This window comes from Labeo rohita, chromosome 17 (assembly GCF_022985175.1).
Source record: "Labeo rohita strain BAU-BD-2019 chromosome 17, IGBB_LRoh.1.0, whole genome shotgun sequence".
Classification (NCBI taxonomy): Eukaryota; Metazoa; Chordata; class Actinopteri; order Cypriniformes; family Cyprinidae; genus Labeo; species Labeo rohita.
Window position 1 is genome coordinate 13,033,275 of NC_066885.1, and position 22,305 is coordinate 13,055,579.

At 33.7% G+C, this 22,305-nt stretch overlaps 2 protein-coding genes across 4 annotated transcripts in view; both read right to left on the minus strand.

The window, feature by feature from the left end:
• The window catches only part of bicc1a (BicC family RNA binding protein 1a), a 42,520-nt gene extending 28,757 nt beyond the window's left edge, over positions 1 to 13,763 (minus strand). For 2 of the 3 annotated variants that reach the window (XM_051134051.1, XM_051134050.1), the window contains exons 1-2: positions 13,268 to 13,763; positions 2,846 to 2,892 (exon numbers count right to left, since the gene is read on the minus strand). In XM_051134051.1, coding sequence (XP_050990008.1) covers positions 2,846 to 2,892; positions 13,268 to 13,454 — 234 coding nt within the window. In that variant the 5' untranslated portion in view covers positions 13,455 to 13,763. The remainder of the gene's footprint in view (positions 1 to 2,845; positions 2,893 to 13,267) is intronic. The other variant, XM_051134052.1, reaches the window with a different exon arrangement.
• A 2,974-nt stretch (positions 13,764 to 16,737) lies between these two features.
• Positions 16,738 to 20,610, minus strand: ube2d1a (ubiquitin-conjugating enzyme E2D 1a). The gene is made up of 7 exons (XM_051134230.1): positions 20,504 to 20,610; positions 19,614 to 19,677; positions 19,495 to 19,526; positions 19,298 to 19,375; positions 19,114 to 19,219; positions 17,264 to 17,357; positions 16,738 to 17,139 (listed from the first exon to the last, which is right to left on the minus strand). The coding sequence occupies exons 1-7, from the start codon at positions 20,588 to 20,590 to the stop codon at positions 17,094 to 17,096; spliced, it is 507 nt and encodes a 168-aa protein (XP_050990187.1). The 5' UTR covers positions 20,591 to 20,610; the 3' UTR covers positions 16,738 to 17,093.
• Between the last annotated feature and the right edge of the window lie 1,695 nt (positions 20,611 to 22,305).

The following is a 22,305-nucleotide window of genomic DNA, read 5'->3' on the forward strand; positions in this document are numbered from 1 at the left end:
GAGACTACCGCTGTGCTGATGTTCGAGATAATAATAATGATAAAGATACTGAAACAGAGACACAAAGAATGGCTGAAAAGCAAGAATGAGCAACAGGCATAATTCCAACCCTTTCAAGGCAGGGAAGGAAAACTTAACAAAAGGTTTAATCACTGAAATGATTACTCTTTACTGCCTGTCTCCCAAAAAACCCAGTGATATGGCTTTCCATGTCATCACTAACAAATAGCAACAGACATTTGTTTCTCTCTCGCCATTTATTTTACTAGCTGGTGAGAAGATCAAAACATAGACAGCATCGGATACAACAAAACAGCTTAAAATTAGGACAAATAAGGAAAAGACATCACAAACATATGCAGAAGTAGAGGAGACACAGAAAGTCCAGTTCTTAGTCACGTAATGTTGGCACAAACAAAAAGGTTTTCTGCAAACAGATCTCTAACAAACATGCATACAAGAAAATAGATTTGGATGCATAAAAATGTCTAAATGTACTGCTTTGAACTGCATGAGAACTGGCATTTGCTAAAAAAGATAACCACAAAGGCCTTGTGGATCAACCATAGGAAGACAGCAATAGTGCAAGTGAGGACAGAAAGCAGTGATCATATCAGTACTGCAACCAGAGAAGCACTGTTCACAGACTTTACACAAACCACATTCATCTGAGCCAGACCAAGAATATTTTGACAATTTCATTGGTCCTTGTTATTTCTGTTTATTAGAAACCTAAGGGGATAATTGTTTGGATCAAATCAATCCAACTTCTGAATTGGCTCCTCCATTGAGCATCTTTGGTCAGATTTACTGCGTGTTTGAAGAAGCCTCACCACAAACGTACACACAAAAACAAGCTAGAAACACCAGCATGCTACTGAAATATAAATGATAGTTGTGATAGAGTTTGTGTGTTAAACGGGTAAAGTGTGTGAGGCTGGAGATGGAAAATCTACTTCCATCCTGCTTTAAAACTAATGCTGAAATTGGCAACAATCAAGTTCTGATCATTTTAACATACAGTGAAGTTTAAATGTACATACAGGCAAAATAGGATGTCACAACATCAAAAAACTTCTGTTTAAAGGTTTAGGGTTAGTAAAATTTTATAAGATTTTCAAATGTTTTTACAGGAAGTCCCTTACACTCACTAAGGCTGCATTCATTTGATCAAAAACACAGTAAAAACAGGAATACTTCAAAATATTATTGCAATTTAAAATAACAGTTTTCTGTTATAATACCCCCTTGCAGAATCTGTAAAAATGTGAGTTTTAACAAAAAAAGAGAGATCATACAAAATGCATGTTATTTTTTTATTTAGTACTGCCCCGAGTAAGAAATTTTACATAAAAGATGTTTACATAAAGTCCACAGGACCAAAAAAAAAAAAAAAAAAAAACCCCTAAAATTAGTAAAATAACCCCCTTCAAAAGGATGATCCACGACTGTTTTTTTGTTTTGCGATAGTTGTTCATGAGTCCCTTGTTTCTGAACAGTTAAACTGAGCACTGTTCTTCAGAAAAATCCTCCAGGTCCTGCAGATTTTTCAGTTTTCCAGCATCTTTTGCATATTTGAACTCTTTCCAGCAGTGACTGTAGAGTTTTGAGATCCATCTTGGTCACACGGCATCACGTGATGCGAGTTCGCAGGTCAGAGTTCACCAAGCTTGAAGTTTGAAATGCAGCGAAGTGCAAAAACTTTTCGCACAGGCTTGTGTTTCCGGTCTGACGCATTTGCATGCGTATGAATGGAAGTCAATGGAATGAAAAGTCTAGTGTGACCACGGCTTAAGGCTTATACATAATGTTTCAAAGTTTCGTGGCAGAAAGCGCATCCTGTTTGCTTTCATTAGTTTACAAAAGCGCAACATTTCGTTGTTATTGTGAGTGCACACAAATAAATGTGTAGTCCTTACAGATTCGAAAGATGTATTACTTTTATCTGCATGACCAAAAATGACAGACCAAGTGACCGCACCGGCGCCTCCATCTGTCACACTTGAATAGCACACAATTTTATAGGTTAACAATACATTGAGCGGCCATGTAAAGTTGCTACTACTTACATATTTTTGATAAGCCATATTTGAGGTCAAGGAATGATAGGTGAATGTTTGGATGCCTGACATTACCACATAGACCAGCTGTTAACAATCTGTCCGTCACGGACTGCGTGACTTCGTGACTATTTTTTTTTCCTTCGACTAAGCGACTAATAAAGTTTTGGTCGATCAAGCCTCTTTTCGTCAACTAACGATTAGTCGACTATTAGTGGTGCAGCCCTAATTTTGTATGATCTCTTGTATTTTGTTAAAATTATTCACATTTTCACAAATTCTGCAAGGGGCTCTTAAACTTTCACATAAAACTGTTTATTTTTATTTATTTCTGGTATATGTTTATGATTTATTTCTGGTCAAATTGAATTATACTCCAGTCTTCAGTGTTACATGATCCTTCAGAAATCATATGCTGATTTGGTTCTTAATATTTGTATGAATAGTTGTATTAATATTTGTATTAATAGTTGTATTGCTTAATATTTTTGTGACTAATGTGTTCTTTTTTCATTATTTTTTGATGTAAAAATGTTTAACAGCATTATCAACAGAAATTTTTTGTGTTAAGTGTCTTCACTGTCATTTTTAAATAAAATATTTGTAAAAAAAAAAAAAAATTATATATATATATATATATATATATATATATATATATATATATATATATATATATTTTTTTTTTTAAATTTATTTAAAAATTTGTTTTTTTTTTTTTTTTTTTTTTTTTTTAATAATAAAAAAAAGACCCCAAACTCAAAAAAAAAAAAAAAAAGGATTCTTACCTTCTGGAAAAAATCCTCTCCTCCATTTATCCTCCCCTCACTGGCTACTGTGTGAGAAAAAGAGAGAGACATTTACATTAGCATTAAGAGATACTTATTTTATTAAAATGTTTCTGAATGATATTTCAGCAATAATGTATGAGAAGCCAAGCTATATTGTGAATGAATTACATTTTAAGGTTTCTGTCAGGCACAATATAAAAAGTGCACAAGTTTTGATGCCAGACTTACATACTCAAGATGTATTTAACCACAAAACACACACATACAAAAATCAAGCAGCATTCTCACAACCTGCTGAAACTAAATGCATTTCATATGTCATGCACATGCTTGTCCATTGCACACGCAAACAGCTGTGTGCAAGCTCACGCTCATGTACCGAGTTACAGATGACACAAAAACAGTTCATAAATCTTAATAAACACACTCACAGAATCCCACACAGGGTAGGACGCTTGCATATGGCTTATGCATGTAAAGCATGTGTCAAAACTGCTCTTAGACACTTGTAGACACAATGATCAACATCATTTTTACAGCCATTATCAGACTTGGGATCACTCAAATATGTAATATGTGACCCTGGATGACAAAACCAAGGTATTTTTTTTTTCATTATCTGAGAGCTTTCCATTGATGTATGGTTTGTTATGACAGGACAATATTTGCCTGAGATACAACTATCTGAAAATCTGGAATCTGAGATTGCAAAAATCAAAATATTGAGAAGAATCACCTTCAAGTTTTGACATATTTACAGTAGTAAATTTATAAAATATCTTCATGGAACATGATCTTTACTTAATATCCTAATCCTTTCTTTTTGACATAAAAAAAAAATCTATAATTTTGACCCATACAATGTATTTTTGGATACTCCTACAAATAAGTGGACTTGTGGTCCAGGGTCACATACGTAATTAAAGTGTGAAAATGTGCAAAGACTCTCAGTCAGGTGCGATGAAAACATTGGGTTCACAGGAAAATCTGAGAATTTGTTTGCTTTGGTTGGGACACTTGGTGTCCAGATGTTTGGTTGAGATTGTCCAATCATATAAAATGAAACATTCTTGCGTGTAAGTCTACACAGAGGGCGACTCAACTAATAGCGCCAAACCCTCTCCTGCACTTTGCTTTACCTTTAAAGTTGAAATATGGTTTTCATAGAAAGGTCAGAACAACAAACCTCAAAATGGAAGGAAATAAAAGGGTTTGGATATGGGACAATCTTGTCATCTAAACCTCTTAATGACCCTAAAATCACAAAAAGCACATCCACCCAGCTCACCATGAAATTCACTATATTACCAGATCCAAACAAGGAAAAGAATAGCTACAATTACAAGAAGTGCCCATCTCATTACACCAAAGTGTGGTTTGATTTGAACCCTCCTCCACCACACATCATTGCACTGGCTAGTCAATGGAGCAATGCAGATATTTAGACAGTAATGAGGAAATTTAGAGATTCTTTTGGAAAACAAAGAAATGTTATCACAATTTCTCAACAGCATGTGGCGGAGAGAGAGAGAGAGAGAGAGGGGGGGGTGAAAACAACTGTGGACACAGAAGTGGTTTCAATCTTCGAAGTCCTTGTGTTCCCAAAACAAAAGCCATTAAAATACTTTCATTTATTGATTCCACTTAACTTTAAGCAGAAACACTTTGACTGTACCCGGTTTTAATAAACAAGTTATTTTCCAGAAAGCAAGCACAAATAGTGCAAAACATAGACCATTTTTTCTTGTATGTTTGCAATTTTTGCAACACTATTATACAAAAATTTGAGACATGTCTAAATACACGTGTGAAAGACTGACACAGAAGAGAAGAAATAGTTGAATTTAACTGTTGAAAGTTATTTTTGTTTTCTTTGTGCACAAAAAGTATTCTCATAGCTTCATAAAATTACAGTTGAACCACTGATGTCACATGGATTATTTTAACGTTGTCCTTACTATCTTTCTTGGCCTTGAGCGTCTCAGTACCGTTGCTGTCGCAGGGTCAGAAACGCTCTTATTTCATCAAAAATATCTTAATTTGCACTCCGAAGATGAACGATGGTCTTACATGTTTGGAACGACATGAGGGTGAGTAATTAATGACAGAATTTTCATATTTTGGGTGAACTAGCTCAACATCTAGTGCCATTTACATTAGCTCACACAAGTCTGATTTTGGGTTAAGTGAGGACAAAGAAAGACTAAAGTTGTGAAATCAGAGAAAGCTTCATGAGATGTTTGGATGATGTCGTATCTGTGCAGCATACATCTGTAATGAGTATAGTATGCAACAGATTAACACCTCTGAACTAACTCACAGATTATCGCATAAATGCATATTCCATGTTAACTTCAAAAACGTTACTGTTGATACTCTCTCATATTCACAAAAACCACGGAAACACATCCAAAAGAAAACATGTACATACTCAGGCTCACATAGAGTAAAATATGAAAATAGCAAGCCTCAAACCAGACAGAATGTTAAATGCAGTATGTGTGTGTTTGTGTGTGTGTGTGTGTGTTTCTTGATTTCAGCTCTTTCTTGTGCTCGATTTAGGATGTGGGTCAGAGAAACGCCACAGCTTTTGAGTTTTTGAAACACACAGCCTTACACACACTTCCAGAGTAGTGTTTGATTATAGCACAGCTCCTGTAAACTATGTGTGTGTTAGGAATGTGATGAATAAGCGAGTGCAAGAACAAAACTGTATAATTTGAGTGCATTTCTTCTGGATAATCCTGGAACTTCCCTTGAACTCCAGAGTTCCGAGAGTGGGCGAGACATCAGAGAAACTTACCCATGACCAACATCTGGATTCAAATCTTATTCTTAACTATTAACATTTGAAGGCATCTGTTCTGAGTGACGTCCTACAGTACAGTTCAAAAGTTTGGGGTCAGTGAGATTTTATCTTTGGCAGAAAGTAATCATTTCGTTCAAGGACACATTCAATTGATCAAAAGTGACGTAAAGACATTCTTGAGCAAAAACGAGAAGACATGAGCTGGAAAGACTTCTTTCAAAAATCTTACTGACCGACCCAAACTTCTGAATGGTAGTGCATGAGATTGTGGAGTGAAATCTGATTGGTTACATACTTCAACCTTTTACTTACAAACGAAAACATACAGTTGAGGTCAAAAGTTTACATACACCTTGCAGAATCTGAAAAATGTTAATTAGTTTACCAAAATAAGAGGGATCATACAAAATGCATGACCTTAATAAGATATTTCAAGATAAAATAATAGTTGCATTTATAAAAATGACCCTGTTCAAAAGTTTACATACACTTGATTGTACAACCTGTACATACTGTGTTGTTACCTGAATGATGCACAGCTGTGTTTTTTTTTGTTTTTTTTTTAGTGATAGTTGTTCATGAGTCCCTTGTTTGTCCTGAACAGTTAAACTGCCTACTGTTCTTCAGAAAAAAATCCCTCAGGTCCCACAGATTCTTTGGTTTTTCAGCATTTTTGTGTATTTGAACCAACAATGACTGTATGACCTTAAGATCCATCTTTTCACACGAAGGACAACTGGGGGACAACTGGTTCAAACGCTCACTGATGCTTTAGAAGTAAAACACGAGACATTAAGAGCCGGGGAGTGAAAACGTTTGGACTTTGAAGATCAGAGTAATTTTAACTTATTTTGTCTTCTGCAAAACATGCAAGTATCTTCTGTAACTTCTGAATGGCAGTACTAAATGAAAAAAATATGATATTTAGGCAAAATAAGAAAATGTACACATCTTCATTCTGTTCAAAAGTTTTCACACCTGGCTCTTAATGCATCATTTTTCCTTGAAGCATCAGTGAGCGTTTGAACCTTCTGTAATAGTTGCATAGAAGTTCCTCAGTTGCCCTCAGTGTGAAAAGATGGATCTCAAAATCATACAGTCATTGTTGGAAAGGGTTCAAACACACAAAAATGCTGAAAACCCAAAGAATTTGTGGGACATAAAGGATTTTTCTAAAGTACAACAAGCAAATGAACTGTTTAGGACAAACAAGGGACTCATTAACAACTATCACTAAACAAAAAAACACAGTATTAAGAATTAAGCGTATGTAAACTTTTGAACGAGGGCATTTTTATACATTTAATTATTATTTTCTCTTTTGGACTATAAATGGAAATGTCTTTTATGTGAAATATGTTATTCAGGTCATCACTAAATAAAAAAATATCATGCATTTTGTATGATCCTTCTTATTTTGGTAAAATAATTAGCATTTTGAAGATTCTGCAAGGTGTATGTAAACTTTTGACCTCAACTGTATATCAAATTATATATAAGCACAACCCTGTCATGCCCAAACTAAAGTACTCAGCCACTTGTGCAAAAGATTCAGAGCTTTTATCTTCTCAGACGGTTTGTGTGCCATGTCATAACTTGAGATTACACACACGAGCCGCCGACACTTCTATTGCAGACTGGTTGTACAATCTTCTGTAACATTTTTCTTTTGCAACTTCAGAATGCAAGCAGTCTGTATGAAAGTAAACTCAAAATGTTGAGCTCAAGTGAAACATCTGGCCATGGGAAACTACACTTAGGCCCAAATGTCTCTCAGAAACAATGTGTACCACCACTAAAAGACAGAAGTCTGTGAAACTATTCAACATACGATGGAAAATAGGGCAATAATCAGGCAATATGAACTGCATAACTATTTGGGATTATAAATTGCAGATGTGGTGAAAACGCATTCAAGACCTCTCCAAAGGTACTGAGTGAAAAGGATTTGTCTGTGATGTGAATTAAATAATGCGAACGTCTCAACTCTTCATGACGATAAGTAACTTTATCCTTGTCTGACAGGTTATGAACACAGATGAGTTTTCATCCAACACCAGATTTGGAGTTTTCCCTCCTAAACACTCATCTTAACAATCTAATACATCAAAAGCATTTTATAAAAACAATGTAAAACCTGATGCTTTAAACCCAAGAAATAGATTTATATTTGTAAACATACAAACAGAAGTCTTCTTGGAAGAAAACTCCACCAAATTTGGCAGTGTAGGTATTTTTAGAACTAGCAAAAAAAAAGGCTTGCCAATTGAAACTGCCAAAAATTGAATAAATGAAGAAAAAAAAAAAATCAGGATACTGGCTATGTTGGATCTGTCAAACCATAAAATACTTGTTACCAAGACAACACTACCTCAAAACTCTTTCTAGTACTACAACATGTGATTAATGGTTCATAAACACACAATATCTGATATTGATGTCTAAATCAAGACACAAGTGTGCCATTAATATTCAAAATGCACATGTATGCATACAAAAAATCTAAATCCAAGGCAACAGACCTGTGTTTCCCTAGCAACAGTGTGCTGAGCCATGAGCACATTCCCAAAACACAACGCACTTCCTGTTGCTTCACTCACCAATCCAGACACATGCAGCATGTTAGGAATGACACAGCCAACATGTACTAGACTAAATTTGACTCATGAAATAAAACACACATGTCAAAAAACATGCTGCACGCATAAGCAAATTAATAAAGTACACAGCACACATTTGGTGGTAACTAGGCTGACCCACAAACACGTTCACACTCAGATAAACAAGATTAAATGGAAAATTGACTCATCCTCGGGTCATCCTCAGGATGTAGAGGACTTTGTTTCCTTAATTGGAACAGATTTGGAAAAGTTCAGCATTACAATGGATCCTCTGCGATAAATGGGTGCTGTCAGAATGAGAGTTCAAACAGTTCATAAAAACAACGCAATCCACAAGTAATCCACACAACAGTCCATCAATTAATGCCTAATGAAGTGAAAAGCTGTGTGTTTGTAAGAAACAAATACGTTGTTAATGCGTTTAAAAATGTTAAAAATGTCTTAAAGGGATAGTTCACCCAAAAATGAAAATTCTGTCATTAATTATTATCCCTCATGTCGTTCCAAACGAAGGTGTAAGACCTTCATTCATCTCCAGAACACAAATTAAGATATTTTTGAGAATGCATATCGAAGTCTGACACGGAAAAGAAGAAATTATTGAATAAAGTTGTTTTTTTTTGTGCACAAAAAGTATTCTTGCAGCTTCATAAATCTAAGGTTGAACCACTGATGTCACATGGACTATTTTAATGATGTCCTTACTACCTTTCTGGGCCTTGAACATCTCAGTTGCATTGAAGTCTATGCAGATTCAGAAAGCTCTCAGATTTCAGCAAAAATATCTTAATTTGTGTTTTAAAGATGAATGAAGATCTTGCAGGTTTAGAACAACATGAGGGTGGGTAATTAATGCAATTTCATTTCATTTTTGGGTGAACTATCCCTTTAATGACAGATTTGTTCCTTAGAAACATGCAAGTTTTCACTTCACAAGACGTTAATTGATGGAGTTGTAATGATTATGATGATGTTTATATCAGCTGTCTGGACTTTCATTCTGATGGCACCCATTCACTGCAGAGGATCCTTTAGTGAACAAGTGATGTAAAATTTCTCCAAAACTGTTTAGAAACTAACTCATCTACATCTCAGATGGCCTAAGGCTGAGTACGTTTTCAGCTTTGGCGGGTGAACTATTCCTTTAACTAGTAGGTGTGAGATGTACTGACGTTTAGATCTTAATATAGTTTCACATCCTGTTGAGACAAAGAAAAAACTACAAAAACACACATTTTGATCAAAAAGCCACCAGGGGAACATATGATTTCCATAAAGTGCTGGAATAAACTCTGCTAAACAAACACAACATTCTTTTTAGAATTCCTTATCACACGGAATATAATGTCAGGCCAGCACACATTCCTCTGTTTTTAATCAAAACCAGACATCTGATGTAACAGCCATTGGGGTAAAGTAAAAACTGAATCCTAATATACAAACTATTCCCATAAAAGTTTGTAAGAGAGACGGACAGTGTTAAAGCCTCTTGTTTTAGTGATTATTTCAGTGTGAAAGTATGAGTATTTAACTTTGTTGCTTTCCGATGAAACCCTAAAGCTGCTCAGATTCCCTTACGTGAATGTGAATCATAGGTGATCCACTTTCCTCTATTAGTCTTTCTGAATAAGCCTATAAAAATGAGCTGATTTAGTAGTGGTCTGGCCGAAGGGGAAAAGCACAAGAGTGGGTCTCCCCTCTGTCTCTCCCTCGCCACGTTCTTCAAAGTTATTTTTAAGAAAAATGATTTTAATTGTAACTCTCTCTGTCCCGTTTCTCTCGCTCTCTCTCCCATTTCCTGGAAACGGGAAGCAAAATTGTGCCACACAATAAACCTTCACACAAAAAACACACGTCGCTGGATTTATGATCACGCCTACTGCTGCATCCGACCAATCAAAACAAGAGCCGTTCAAAACACCTCCAGATGTTGCACGTCATCCGGAGCAAAGAGATGATTACGAGTCACTGAATCATAGGTGTGGGAAAAAATGCCCACATCACTACAACAATGATTGTAGAGTGAGTATATGAGTGTGTGTGATGTGAAAGGTGTTGTCGACAGTCTTGAAAATGTGCTAGCCTGGCTATGGAAGTTTTCCTGCTGCTCTTAAGCTCTCTCATGCTAAACTGACCTTTGACCTGGGGGTTGTACTATCAAGGAAGCATTCAATCATGCAATCGCACACATCAAGGTGTTGGAAGGGGACTGAGGGTCTCAGTTTTTCCACATTTACAACACATATCTTACGTAAAATGCAACAAGATACTAGAATATAGTACAATTGAAGTCAAAAGTTTACATACACCTTGCAGAATCTGCAAAATGTTAAATATTTTACCAAAAAATAAGAGAGATAATACAAAATTCATGTTATGTTTTATTTAGTACTGACCTGAGTAAGATGTCACATATAAAACAATGACTGAATGATTTTGAGATTCATGTTTTCACACTGAGGACAACTGAGGGACTCATATGCAACTATTACAGAAGGTTTAAACACTCACTGATGCTCCAGAAGGAAAAACGATGCATTAAGAGCCAGGGGTGAAAACTACTTGAAATTGAAGATCAGGGTAAATGTAACTTATTTTGTCTTCTGGAAAACAAGTATATCATGTAGCTTCTGAAGGGCAGTAATAAATGAAAAAAGATATTTAGGCAAAATAAGAAAAAAAGTGCACGTCTTAATTGTTCAAAGGTTTTCACCCCCTGGCTTTCAGTGCATTGTAATGCATTAGTGAGCGTTTGAACCTTCTCTAATACTTGCATATGAGCCCCTGTGTTGTCCTCAGCGTGAAAACATTCATCTCAGAATCAACAGTCGTTATTGGAAAGGGTTCAACTACACACAAATGCTGAAAAACCAAAGAATTTGTGGGACCTGAAGGATTTTACTGAAGAACAGCGGGCAGTTTGACTGTTAAGGAAAAACAAGGAACTCATGAACAACTATCACTAAACAAAAAACACAGCTGTGGATCATTCAGAATCAAGTGTATGTAAACTTTTGAACAGGGTAATTTTTATTGTCTTTTGTGGATTATATATTATATATCTTTTATGTGAAATATCTTATTTAGGTCAGTACTTAAATAACATGCATTTTGTATGATCCCTCGCGTTTTGGTAAATAAATTCACATTTTGCAGATTCTGCAAGGTGTATGTAAACTTTTGACTTTAACTGTAGATATCATTGCTGACACAACTTCAAAAGTATGTTTTAATGCATGCACAGGTTTGGCTATACCTGTAATGAAACATGTGACAATATTTGCACATATACAGTGACAATTTTGTCTTGTGAGGACATTTTAAGTGGTTGTTTTATTTGAATCTACAGACATAAACCATTTTTATAGTTTACCCAAAAATAAAAAGTCTGCCATCACTTACTCATTTAACAAAATACTCATAAAGGAATGCATATACACATATATACCATTTATGAAGCCAACATCCATAACTATCTTGAGTTTGATTGGTTTGAATGCATGGCAACAAATGCAACTTGAGGGCCTGCTATAAAAAACCAGACCTTTTGTACATGTTTAGAATACGCCAATACCAAACCACTGACCTCAACTTGTAATTCTTAAACTTGTTTAAAATTCTGCTCTGCTGAAGTTACAACAAAAGAAAAACAAAACGGACTGAACATTATTCCGCAGTGAAGTAAACTGTCCATTGCTGACAGAGTGACTGTAAAATATGATGCAAGTGTTGAATTATAAGCTTTAACCAGATGATGTTTCTTGAAAAGTGTTAGTGTGTGTTTGTGTACAGGTTTGGCTATACACGTGAGAGCCAAATGCCCTCACAAATGAAGTTGAACAGGGTGAAAACAGACTGGTGAAGTGGTTCTTATGATCTGAAATGCTCGTATATCAGGCAAATTTAATGTCAACAGGTCTGCGTGAAAGTTTGCTTTAGGCTTAGAATAGTAAATATCATTATCTGACTAAAATAACATCAAAAGTCTGTGTTTGTATGAATGCACAGGTTTGGTCATACTGTGTGGCCCAAATGTTTGAAAATATTCTTACAAACATGAGGAAAAATGATTGCTTCAGATATACAGACATAAACAGGTTTTTATGCGGGACAGTTCAACCAAAAATGAAAAGTTATCATTTATTCACCTTCATGTCATTCCAAACCTGTATGACTTTTTTTTTAAGTGGAACATAAGATGTATTTTGTATTTTGTCCATACAATGCAAGTCAAATATTTTTAAAAATATATTTTGTGTTTCACAGACAAAGGTCAAAAAGTTCTGGAAGGACATGAGGATGAGTAACTGATGGCAGAATTTTCATTTTTGGGTGAACTGTCCCTTTAAAATTTGGGGTAGAGCAAACTTGATCACCTCTGTATAAAAACCATTGTGTCTATGGGATTTTTTCACTAGTGTAGTGAATCCAGTATGTGTCACAGTGATGCCTTGATGGATCAGTAATAATATTGATCTTATATTCATATCTTACATCTGACGTTTTATTGTGATGCTAAATTCCATGAAATTAAAGAAATTTGACAAGTATTCATGTAAACTTTCATGACACTCCAAAAATAACTGAGTGAACTTCTTTCTCAACCATGGTGTGTTAAAAAATGTCTAACATCCACATATTTCTACTAAATGAACATAAGAAGCTGAAATCCATGCAACAACTTGAGCTTATTATTAGTTTCAGTGCAAAGTTACACAAAAATAGCTGCTAGTTCATTTGAATGTATGTCGTATCTGGCTGCTAAATGAAGCAATAAAACATCCCAATGCTAGTTTTCATGTCCTACTCAAGAAGCAGCCTCTTCAACACATCTCCTTCAAGCTGGACTTCGAGGAAACATTGTGATATTTTTAGACAACTATTTATGCTTCTCGACGCCAAGCTACACTGCAAGGTTAGCTAAAAGTATTTTGAAGACATTGGATTGTCTACCAGTTCTTTATGAAAGTGTTTAAGAAGGTAACATACCCAGTAACATAGTTTCTAGTTTCTTGCGGTCAACTCGAAACCTTTCCTCGGTCCAGTCTGGGTCAGGCGGGGAGATGTGGCCGCAGTGTCCGCTAGAGTCATCCTCAGACACGGCAGACGGTGAGTCGTCACTCCGCTCGCTGCTGGAGCTCTGATCATGATGCATGAAACTCAGCGGCTCAGCCATTGCGACTTAAAGTGTTTCAAACTTACTAAACGGGGTTTGTATGTGAAAGAGGCAAACGGCAAGACAACACTAGGAGAAAAACATTCCGATTTCCAGGCAAGTTTTTCCAATCCTGCCTTTGAAGTCCCTTAAAGCCCCTCTGGCCAGTTATACTGCCCCCGAGAAAATCAATCTGCCCTTAGATTCCTCACCCCTCCACTTTTCCTCTGGCTCCAGGACCAGAACACACTATAGTTGGAGGACATGGATGCATGGATGGAATATGCTCCTGTGGGAGCATTCACGTGTCAGGATCACCGCCCACTCTCCTCCCAAAACTTTCTCATCATCATATCCAGTTTGCGCGCCTACGGTTTCCCCTGCACAAGCACAAAATAAAACATTATTAAATTATATATATGTAAAAAAATATTAAAATGCAGTTCTTACAAAATGGCTTTCATGCACGTTTTTTATGATTCTATGATAAACGTGTTTTCAATTACTGAATTAAAAGCAATTGTTTATATGTGTGTATTTATTTATTTATTTAAAAAATAACTTTCTGAAACATTTAGCTAGTGTAACTCTCTAGAAAAAGTATGATTAAAAGAAAAAAGAAACGTTGGCACGTAGTTTGCCATAATGTTTTATTACCATTTTCTTTAAAAATATTCGATGAAGACATTTTATTTAAAATATATATATATTAAAATGCAATTCGTACAATATGACTTTTAAGAACATTTTCTATCATTCTGTGATGAATATGCTTTCAATTACTAAATTAAAATCTATAATTTGTATGTATTTAATGATTATTCGCGATTAATCGCATCCAAAATAAAAGTTTTTATTTACATAATATGGGTGTGTGTACTCTGTATTATTATGTATATATAAATACACTCACAGGCACATATATATTTCATAAATATACACAGTACATACAATTATGTAAACGAAAACTTTTATTTTGGATGAGATTAATCGCGATTAATCATTTGACAGCATTAAAAATGTGATTAAAAGACTTACATTACTGAAAAAAAGAAACGTTGGCACTGGTTAAGTAGTTTGCCATGTTTCATTACCATTTTTTTTTAAATATTTGGTGACAATATTTTAATATATTAAAATGCAGTTCTTACAAAATTACTTTCATGCAAATGTTCTGATTTTGTGATGAATATGCTTTCAACTGCTAAATTAAAAACTATAATTTATATGTATTTTTAGTGCTTTTAAAGATTAATCACAATTAATTGCATCCAAAATACAAGTTTTTGTTTACACAATGTGTGTGCTGTGTATATTTATTATGTATATATAAATACACACACATGCATGTATATATTTAATATATATACACATGTGATTAATCATTTGATAGCACTAAAAATGTCTAGCTATTGTAGATCTCTAGAAAAAGGTATGATTAAAAGACTTACATTATCGAAAAAAAGAAACGTTGGCACTGGTTTGCCAACTAAATTAAAATCTATAATTTGTATGTATTTAGTGCTGTCAAATGATTAATCGCAATTAATCGCATCCAAAATAAAAGTTTTTATTTACATAATGTGTGTGTACTGTGTATATTTATTATGTATATATGAATACACACACAGGCACGTATATATTTCTTAAATATGCACAATTTTGTAAACTTTTGGATGCGATTAATCCCGATTAATCATTTGACAGCACTAAAAATGTCTAGCTATTGTAGCTCTCTAGAAAAAGGTATGATTAAAAGACTTACATTATTGAAAAAGAAACGTTAGCACTGGTTAAGTAGTGTGCCATATACCATTTTCTTTAAATATATATATATATATTAAAATTCAGTTCGTACATAATGACTTTCATGCACATTTTCTGTGATGAATATGCTTTCAATTACTGAATAAAAATCTATAATTTGTATGTATTTAGTGCTGTCAAACGATTAATCACGATTAATCGCATCCAAAATAAAAGTTTTTATTTACATAATGTGTGTGTACTGTGTATATGTATTATGTATATATAAATACACACACAGGCACGTATATATTTCATAAATATACACAATTTTGTAAACTTTTGGATGCGATTAATTGCGACTAATCATATGACGGCACTAAAACGGTCTATTGTAGCTCTCTAGAAAATGTATGATTAAAAGACTTACATTATTGAAAAAAAGAAACATTGGCACTGGTTTGCCAACTAAATTAAAATCTATAATTTGTATGTATTTACTGCTGTCAAACGGTTAATCGCGATTAATCGCATCCAAAATTAAAGTTTTTGTTTACATAACGTGTGCTGTGTGTATTTATTATGTATATATAAATACACACACATGCATGAATATATTTTAAACATGCGATTAATCGTTTGACAACACTAACAATGTCTAGCTATTGTAACTCTCTAGAAAAGACAAGACAAAAAAATAAATGTTTGGCACCGGTTGAGTAGTTTGCCATGTTTTATTACCATTTTCTTTAAAAAATAATAATAATAATCGGTGAAGCATAATTAAGTTTATTTTTTCAATTGCATTGTGGCCTAACATACAGAAAGTAATTTTGTCGTCATGTGACAAGAAAACCTTATATATGTACATACAAGTGTATAAAAAGAGAAAAGAAAATGCGGCATCTATTTAATAAAATAAAATTTTATTTTACTCTAATTAAATGGACCTAAACCCCAACAAAAAAGGTAAATTCACTAAATTTTACTTAAACGTCTTTGTATTTTCTGGAAGATAAAGTGTTTACTTCATAAGAACACTAGTTTTTTTTGTAGAAAATAAATGTTTTTCCCCCAAAATGTATGAACATGGTCAAAGAGATTACATTTCTATGAACTTATCACATGTACTTTTTAACTAAAGATTTAATTTGACTGACCTTAGGTGGATTAATATTTAGTATCAACAAAACCTTTCAAAAATGCATAGAAGGGTCATTGTGTGAGACCCTTACGGTTAGGATAAAACGTAAACATCGCCATCTAGTGGCACAAAGCTCACAATGTGAGCACAATGTATAAAGCAGGGGTGTCCAAACTTGGTCCTAGAGGGCCACTGTCCTGCAAAGTCTAGCTCCAACTTATACCTGCCTGGAAGTTTCTAGAATGGAAGTAGTAAGACCTTGAATAGTTGGCTCGGGAGTATTTAACTAGGACAGTGGCCCTCCATGAGCAAGATTGGACACCCTGGTGTATAGTTTCGTCCCTTATGTGAACTAATTCCAAAATTAGACAGATATAGAAAACATATATTAAAACAGCTGCAGTGAGACACATATTTTATAATAAGACCTTTTAATGCAAAAACAATAAAAATGATCCAGTATTGTATTTATTTCTATACAATAAAATTACTAAAATGTAACTAATCCATTGGAAAATAAAACAATATTTTTTGTTACGCGTTAACTGACAGGTTGTTCCAGGATGCCTCTGTGAACAGGGACAAGTGACTCTGTCTCCTGAACAAGGTTTATTCTGTACGGTTGGGCATGTGTGTGCATGTGTGTGTTTGTGTGTGTGTTGGGGAGGTTCATCCGTTGGTAAACGTCTTGTCTCTGTATAGGTGCGTTGCAGAGTTGAGTGTGCAGTAATAGTGTCCATGTGCAACCATTTCAAAATCTTGCCATCCAGTTACATAGCATACTTCTGAGTCCATTCCCTTGCCAGTCTGTTATACCTAAAAGACAAGAAAATAGACATCTTACAGCTATGGAAATACAGCTATGATTGAACCAGATGGGAGAAGATGGTTCGTACAGATGCAGACATTTTACAAATAAAACTAAAATAAGGTCACTTACTTATCTTTGTCCGATTTGTAGATGTGTGCAATATCTGGAACTAAAGGGTCATCTGGATTCGGGTCACAAAGGAGGGAGCATATGGATAATAAAACTGAAAAACAGCAAGAGAAAACAGCTGAATCGTTTTAGTGGTGTTATTAAAAGCAACATGAATATTGCTCATATTGAGTAAAATAAAGTCACTTTATGTGCCTTAATGCTGAGCTCCATCTATTCAGGTAAAGTTTTATACTCTTTGCACATCAATTCCACTGGATTATTCCCTTTATTTGGATCTAGACATAATCTGATTGGACATGTCTGGGCCATTCTACAGAATTCAAGAATTCAATTCTAAGAATTCAAATCTTAGATGTTTACTAAGATCCTTTTATTATCTATTGAAACCCAAATAATATTTAAAATATATTGAAAAATATTGAAAAATGTATATTTAAAAATAATACTGAAATAATATTTAAAATATCAATAAGCTTAATATATAGAAAATCATCATTCATTGGGTACTTTCAATTGGGAGGTGGCTGTCTCAAACCCTAACCCCTAAATTTCAACTTATGAAAACAATATTGATAAAAAAAAAGCATTTTATTCCATTGTTCCAAGTTTTTGATTTTTAAAAAATTGTTTTATATTTCCTGTGTAAATCATTAAAACCTCATGTAAAAAAAATGTGTCCTGCATTTTTTGTCACTACCAAAACAGTGTATGTTTTAGTCCATTGGCTGAGACTGATTTTAACTACACCCCTAAATTTATGATCAGGAAATATTCCTGTGTCCCTCTCTCTCATAGCTACAAAGTGTGAGTAGATAGGTCCCATCATTTTAAGGTAAATGTGTTCAAAAGTCTGAAAAATCTGTCTGCAACTTCAGTGAACGTCACTACGAACACCTTTTTCTGCAATTAGGCACACTTTTTTGGATGTTATTCCATAACATTTAGTTTTTATATGTGTACAACTGTTCAGAACTGTGCTAGCTAACCATGTGCTGATTAGGATCTTTGAGGTAGGCTCAAAAGTATCTAAAATTGTCACTACCGAAACATTTAGTGAAGTTTCGGTAGTGACATCCTCTTTTTATTGAGTGTTATTCCCTAAAATTGTCACCAAAATGGTCACAACTAAAACATGTCATCACAGTTTCGGTAGTGACAAAAGGGAACACATAATCCTTTATTTACGGGGAATAAATACAATTTTAGTACAGTTATGCAATTTTGTTGTATTTTAGTAGTTTTAGTATGCGAGTTAAAATTCTGTAATGTGATGTGGTCGCTACCTAAACATTGTGTCACTACCGAAAATGTGGTGTCACGACCGAAACATGGGATGTTTTGTCAAAAATAAAGTACACTGAATTATCAACTATGATGTTATGATAGTGTTTAGTTCAATATGTATTTTAACTTATGAATCCTTAACATTAAAAATCAGTATGATCAACTTTTTGCCTTTTACAAGGAAAAATTGGATTCAAAATACAACAAATCTCATAAATCACACTTATTATTGATTTACCGCTAATGTTTTTTAAAAAAAAAAATATATATATATATATTTACAAGAAAGATGTAAGCAAAATCTTAACAGGTCAGTATAACCATTCTTATTAAATTATATATTACTGTGTTTCGGTAGTGGTAAATTTGGGGAGAGGACAAATATTCCAAACCTTTCTGAAGATACAATATGAGAATTAATTGTGCAATTACTAATAATGTGTACCTTGAATATATGATATTTGCATACATACAAAATCTGTAAAATTTGACGTTTCCAACTATGAACCAATTCAGTAGAATGGCCCGTTTCTGATGAAAAGACCATATTTGTGCTCTCTAACCTTTGGATACCGTGAGGGCAGGTGACCACTGGGAGCGCAGAATGTCCAAACAGATGCTTCCATTACTGTTGATATTTGGGTGGTAGATTTTTGTTGTGAAGGCAACCTGTCAGCAACATAGTGTCAAATATCTACAACAAATAATTTGTGAAAGACATAAGCACAGATGTAGCTCTCCACTCACCTTTGGTGGTTTAAAGGGATAATCAGTCGGGAAGTGGATTGTGAGGAAGAAAACCCCTCCCTGATATGGACTATCACTCTGGGGGAAGATAAAAAGAGAGCATTTGTGTGTGACAGAAGTCAATTCCTTTGTTTTACTGAGGCAAAAACTAATTTCATAAAATAAACATTAACCTGGAATTATTTATGTGTACTTACTGGACCCATTATTGTCGCCTGCCAGTGAAACACTGAAAGTGCAAATATAATATTTTGAGTAAATCGTCCTGTCAAAGTATTAAAGGCCAGTTAAGTATATAGTTAGTGGACACACTTACAGTCATCTCCAAGTGGTCCAGCTGAGCACTGCGAGGGTGGATCCCGTTGCAAGTCCTGTAGCTCCTACAAATATAATAGAAATGCACATGTAAATTTCTATGCTTCAAAAACAGACTTGCATGTTGCTGACAGTTCAGACTGGAAAAAATTATAAAAACATTCATCCTGTTTTATAAATGCAAGGTTTTATCATAAAGAATGTGTTTTATAGTATTTAATAGTGTATTGTATTGTATTTTCATTTTAAATGTTCCATTTATACTGGTTTAGTAAACTTTGTTACATGCTTTAGTAATTTTATTAGTTGCTTTTTTCATCTCTAGTTTTAGTAAATGTACTTAAGCTTCAACTGATAGTCTTATTTTAAAGAAAACTGTTTTATTTACATTTAACACACACACACACACATACATACATACATACATACATGTATACACACATTATATATATGTGTGTGTGTGTATATATATATATATATATATATATATATACACAAATATCCGTTTTATTGTGACTTTCACATTATACAGCATATTGTATTGTACATATTGTGAATTATTTAATGAAATACCTAATGTTTAAATAAGGATAACCTTTTTACTTAGAGCTGCTAAAACGTCCGTCGACAATCTAAATCAATGCAATGGCATACCTATTACAATCATAATGTAATATTTTTGATGCCCTATGGGACTTCAGTCCGCTTTGTTCTCGACATCAAGCTCTTTTCATCTGGCCGAAAAATAAATTCTTCTAGCCTTTTGACTTTATATAGTAATGCGGACCGAGAGATGGTTTACCGTATCGGCCATGTGTAGATCCTTTGGATCGCCGTAATGCTATTCTACTTTCAAGACATGTATTCTGTTTAGAAATAAAAAAATATTACCTTCTGGATCCTTTTCAAAGCCATCAGATCTCCGCTTCTTTTCTCCGCCTGAGGATGTGAAGGGAACAACGATGAGAGGGCGGACATGAGGGGAGTTTGCTTCAAAATAAAAGTCCTTGTAACCCGTCATGGACCTGTGCTCAAATACCAAAATAAAACGATGTGTGGGACGTTTCGCTCTGTAAGGTTCGAGATGCGTATTATTTGGAATTTATTCAGAATTACCATGACTTTAAATAATAATTTATGAATTATAAATCCAAGTCTTTTTTGTATTAAAATAATCCATTGGCACACAGACGCTTCTCTTCATTAAAAATACAGATGGACGTGCACACCTCTCTTTTTAAAGGAATTGGGTCATTGGACATTGTTAACTAATAAGAGGTATTCATATATCCCGCACCAGGTGTGTGTATGTAATAAATATACCGGAAAATGGTAAATAAATACACTATGAAGTGATTAAAAACACATGCCACATGAATGCATGTAAATATAGCCCCACATGTACTAAGCAGAAAAGGAAGGGGACTGGAAGGGCAGAGTGTTTAGTGGATGGGTGGTGAGGGATTACTGTAATTCATTTTGATGCAGGATGCAGATGTTCTGTGTGCTAATCGCAAATTAGAGCTAATCCCAATAAACAACATATCAGACAGAATTACTGGCTGCATCATCTGTGGTGGGCTCCACTTCACTGTGGTGTGTGAGGTACATGTTTACTTGCTGAAAATAATCTGCTTGTTTGTGTGGTTTTGTGTTTATATCTTTCATACCACGTCTGTTCAGAGATACTTTCATGTGATACATGTAATTCATACAGGCTAATTGTTCCCTTAGACTGAATACATTTTTTCTTTGTACATTATATTTATATTATTATAATATTATGAGGTATTATCTATCTATCTATCTATCTATCTATCTATCTATCTATCTATCTATCTATCTATCTATCCACACACACACATTAGGGGAGAGTCATATTATTGCAAATTATTCATAATTAGATAATGTTATATTTTTATTATTATATTATATTACAACATATTATATTATATTATATTATATTATATTATATTGTATTATATTATTATAATATAGGATCAGTAACAAATTTAATTTATTTAAAAATATTATTTACTATATTATTTAGTTTGTATATAACAATTATTTTATTATCATTTTATGATAATTTTTTATAATATATTATTATATTATGTATATACAATATAATTTATCATTTATTGTACAATATTTAATTCATTAAATATTATACAGATTATGAAGTAAAGGGTTTTGCTCTAATTTATTTGATGTACTGAAGCTATGATTTATTTAGTTTTTATTTATATATTTATTTATAAATATATTTTTATATTTTTACATATATTTTATCTTTCTATCTTTTATTTATCATTTTCTGTTATATTTTATTATTATTATATTTTCATTATTATATTTTCATTATTATATTATATTATATAGGTTCAGTAATATATATATATATATATATATATATATATATATATATATATTTTATTGTATATTTTTGCCGTCTTCTTTCGTATGGCCACTAGATGGAAGCACTACACGATCAAAACATGTTCATCACCAATTATTGCATAGTGGACCTTCATAGGCATTGTGCATCTCACTGCCTTTGATCGCAAGAACAAAATATTATTACAGAAGTTTAGTCTATTTGTTTATCAGTTGAGGTGAGTAGGCACAGATGATGTACTAGAGCCTGTGCTTTAGTTATGCATTAAAATGCCAACTGGTCTCGCTTCATCATG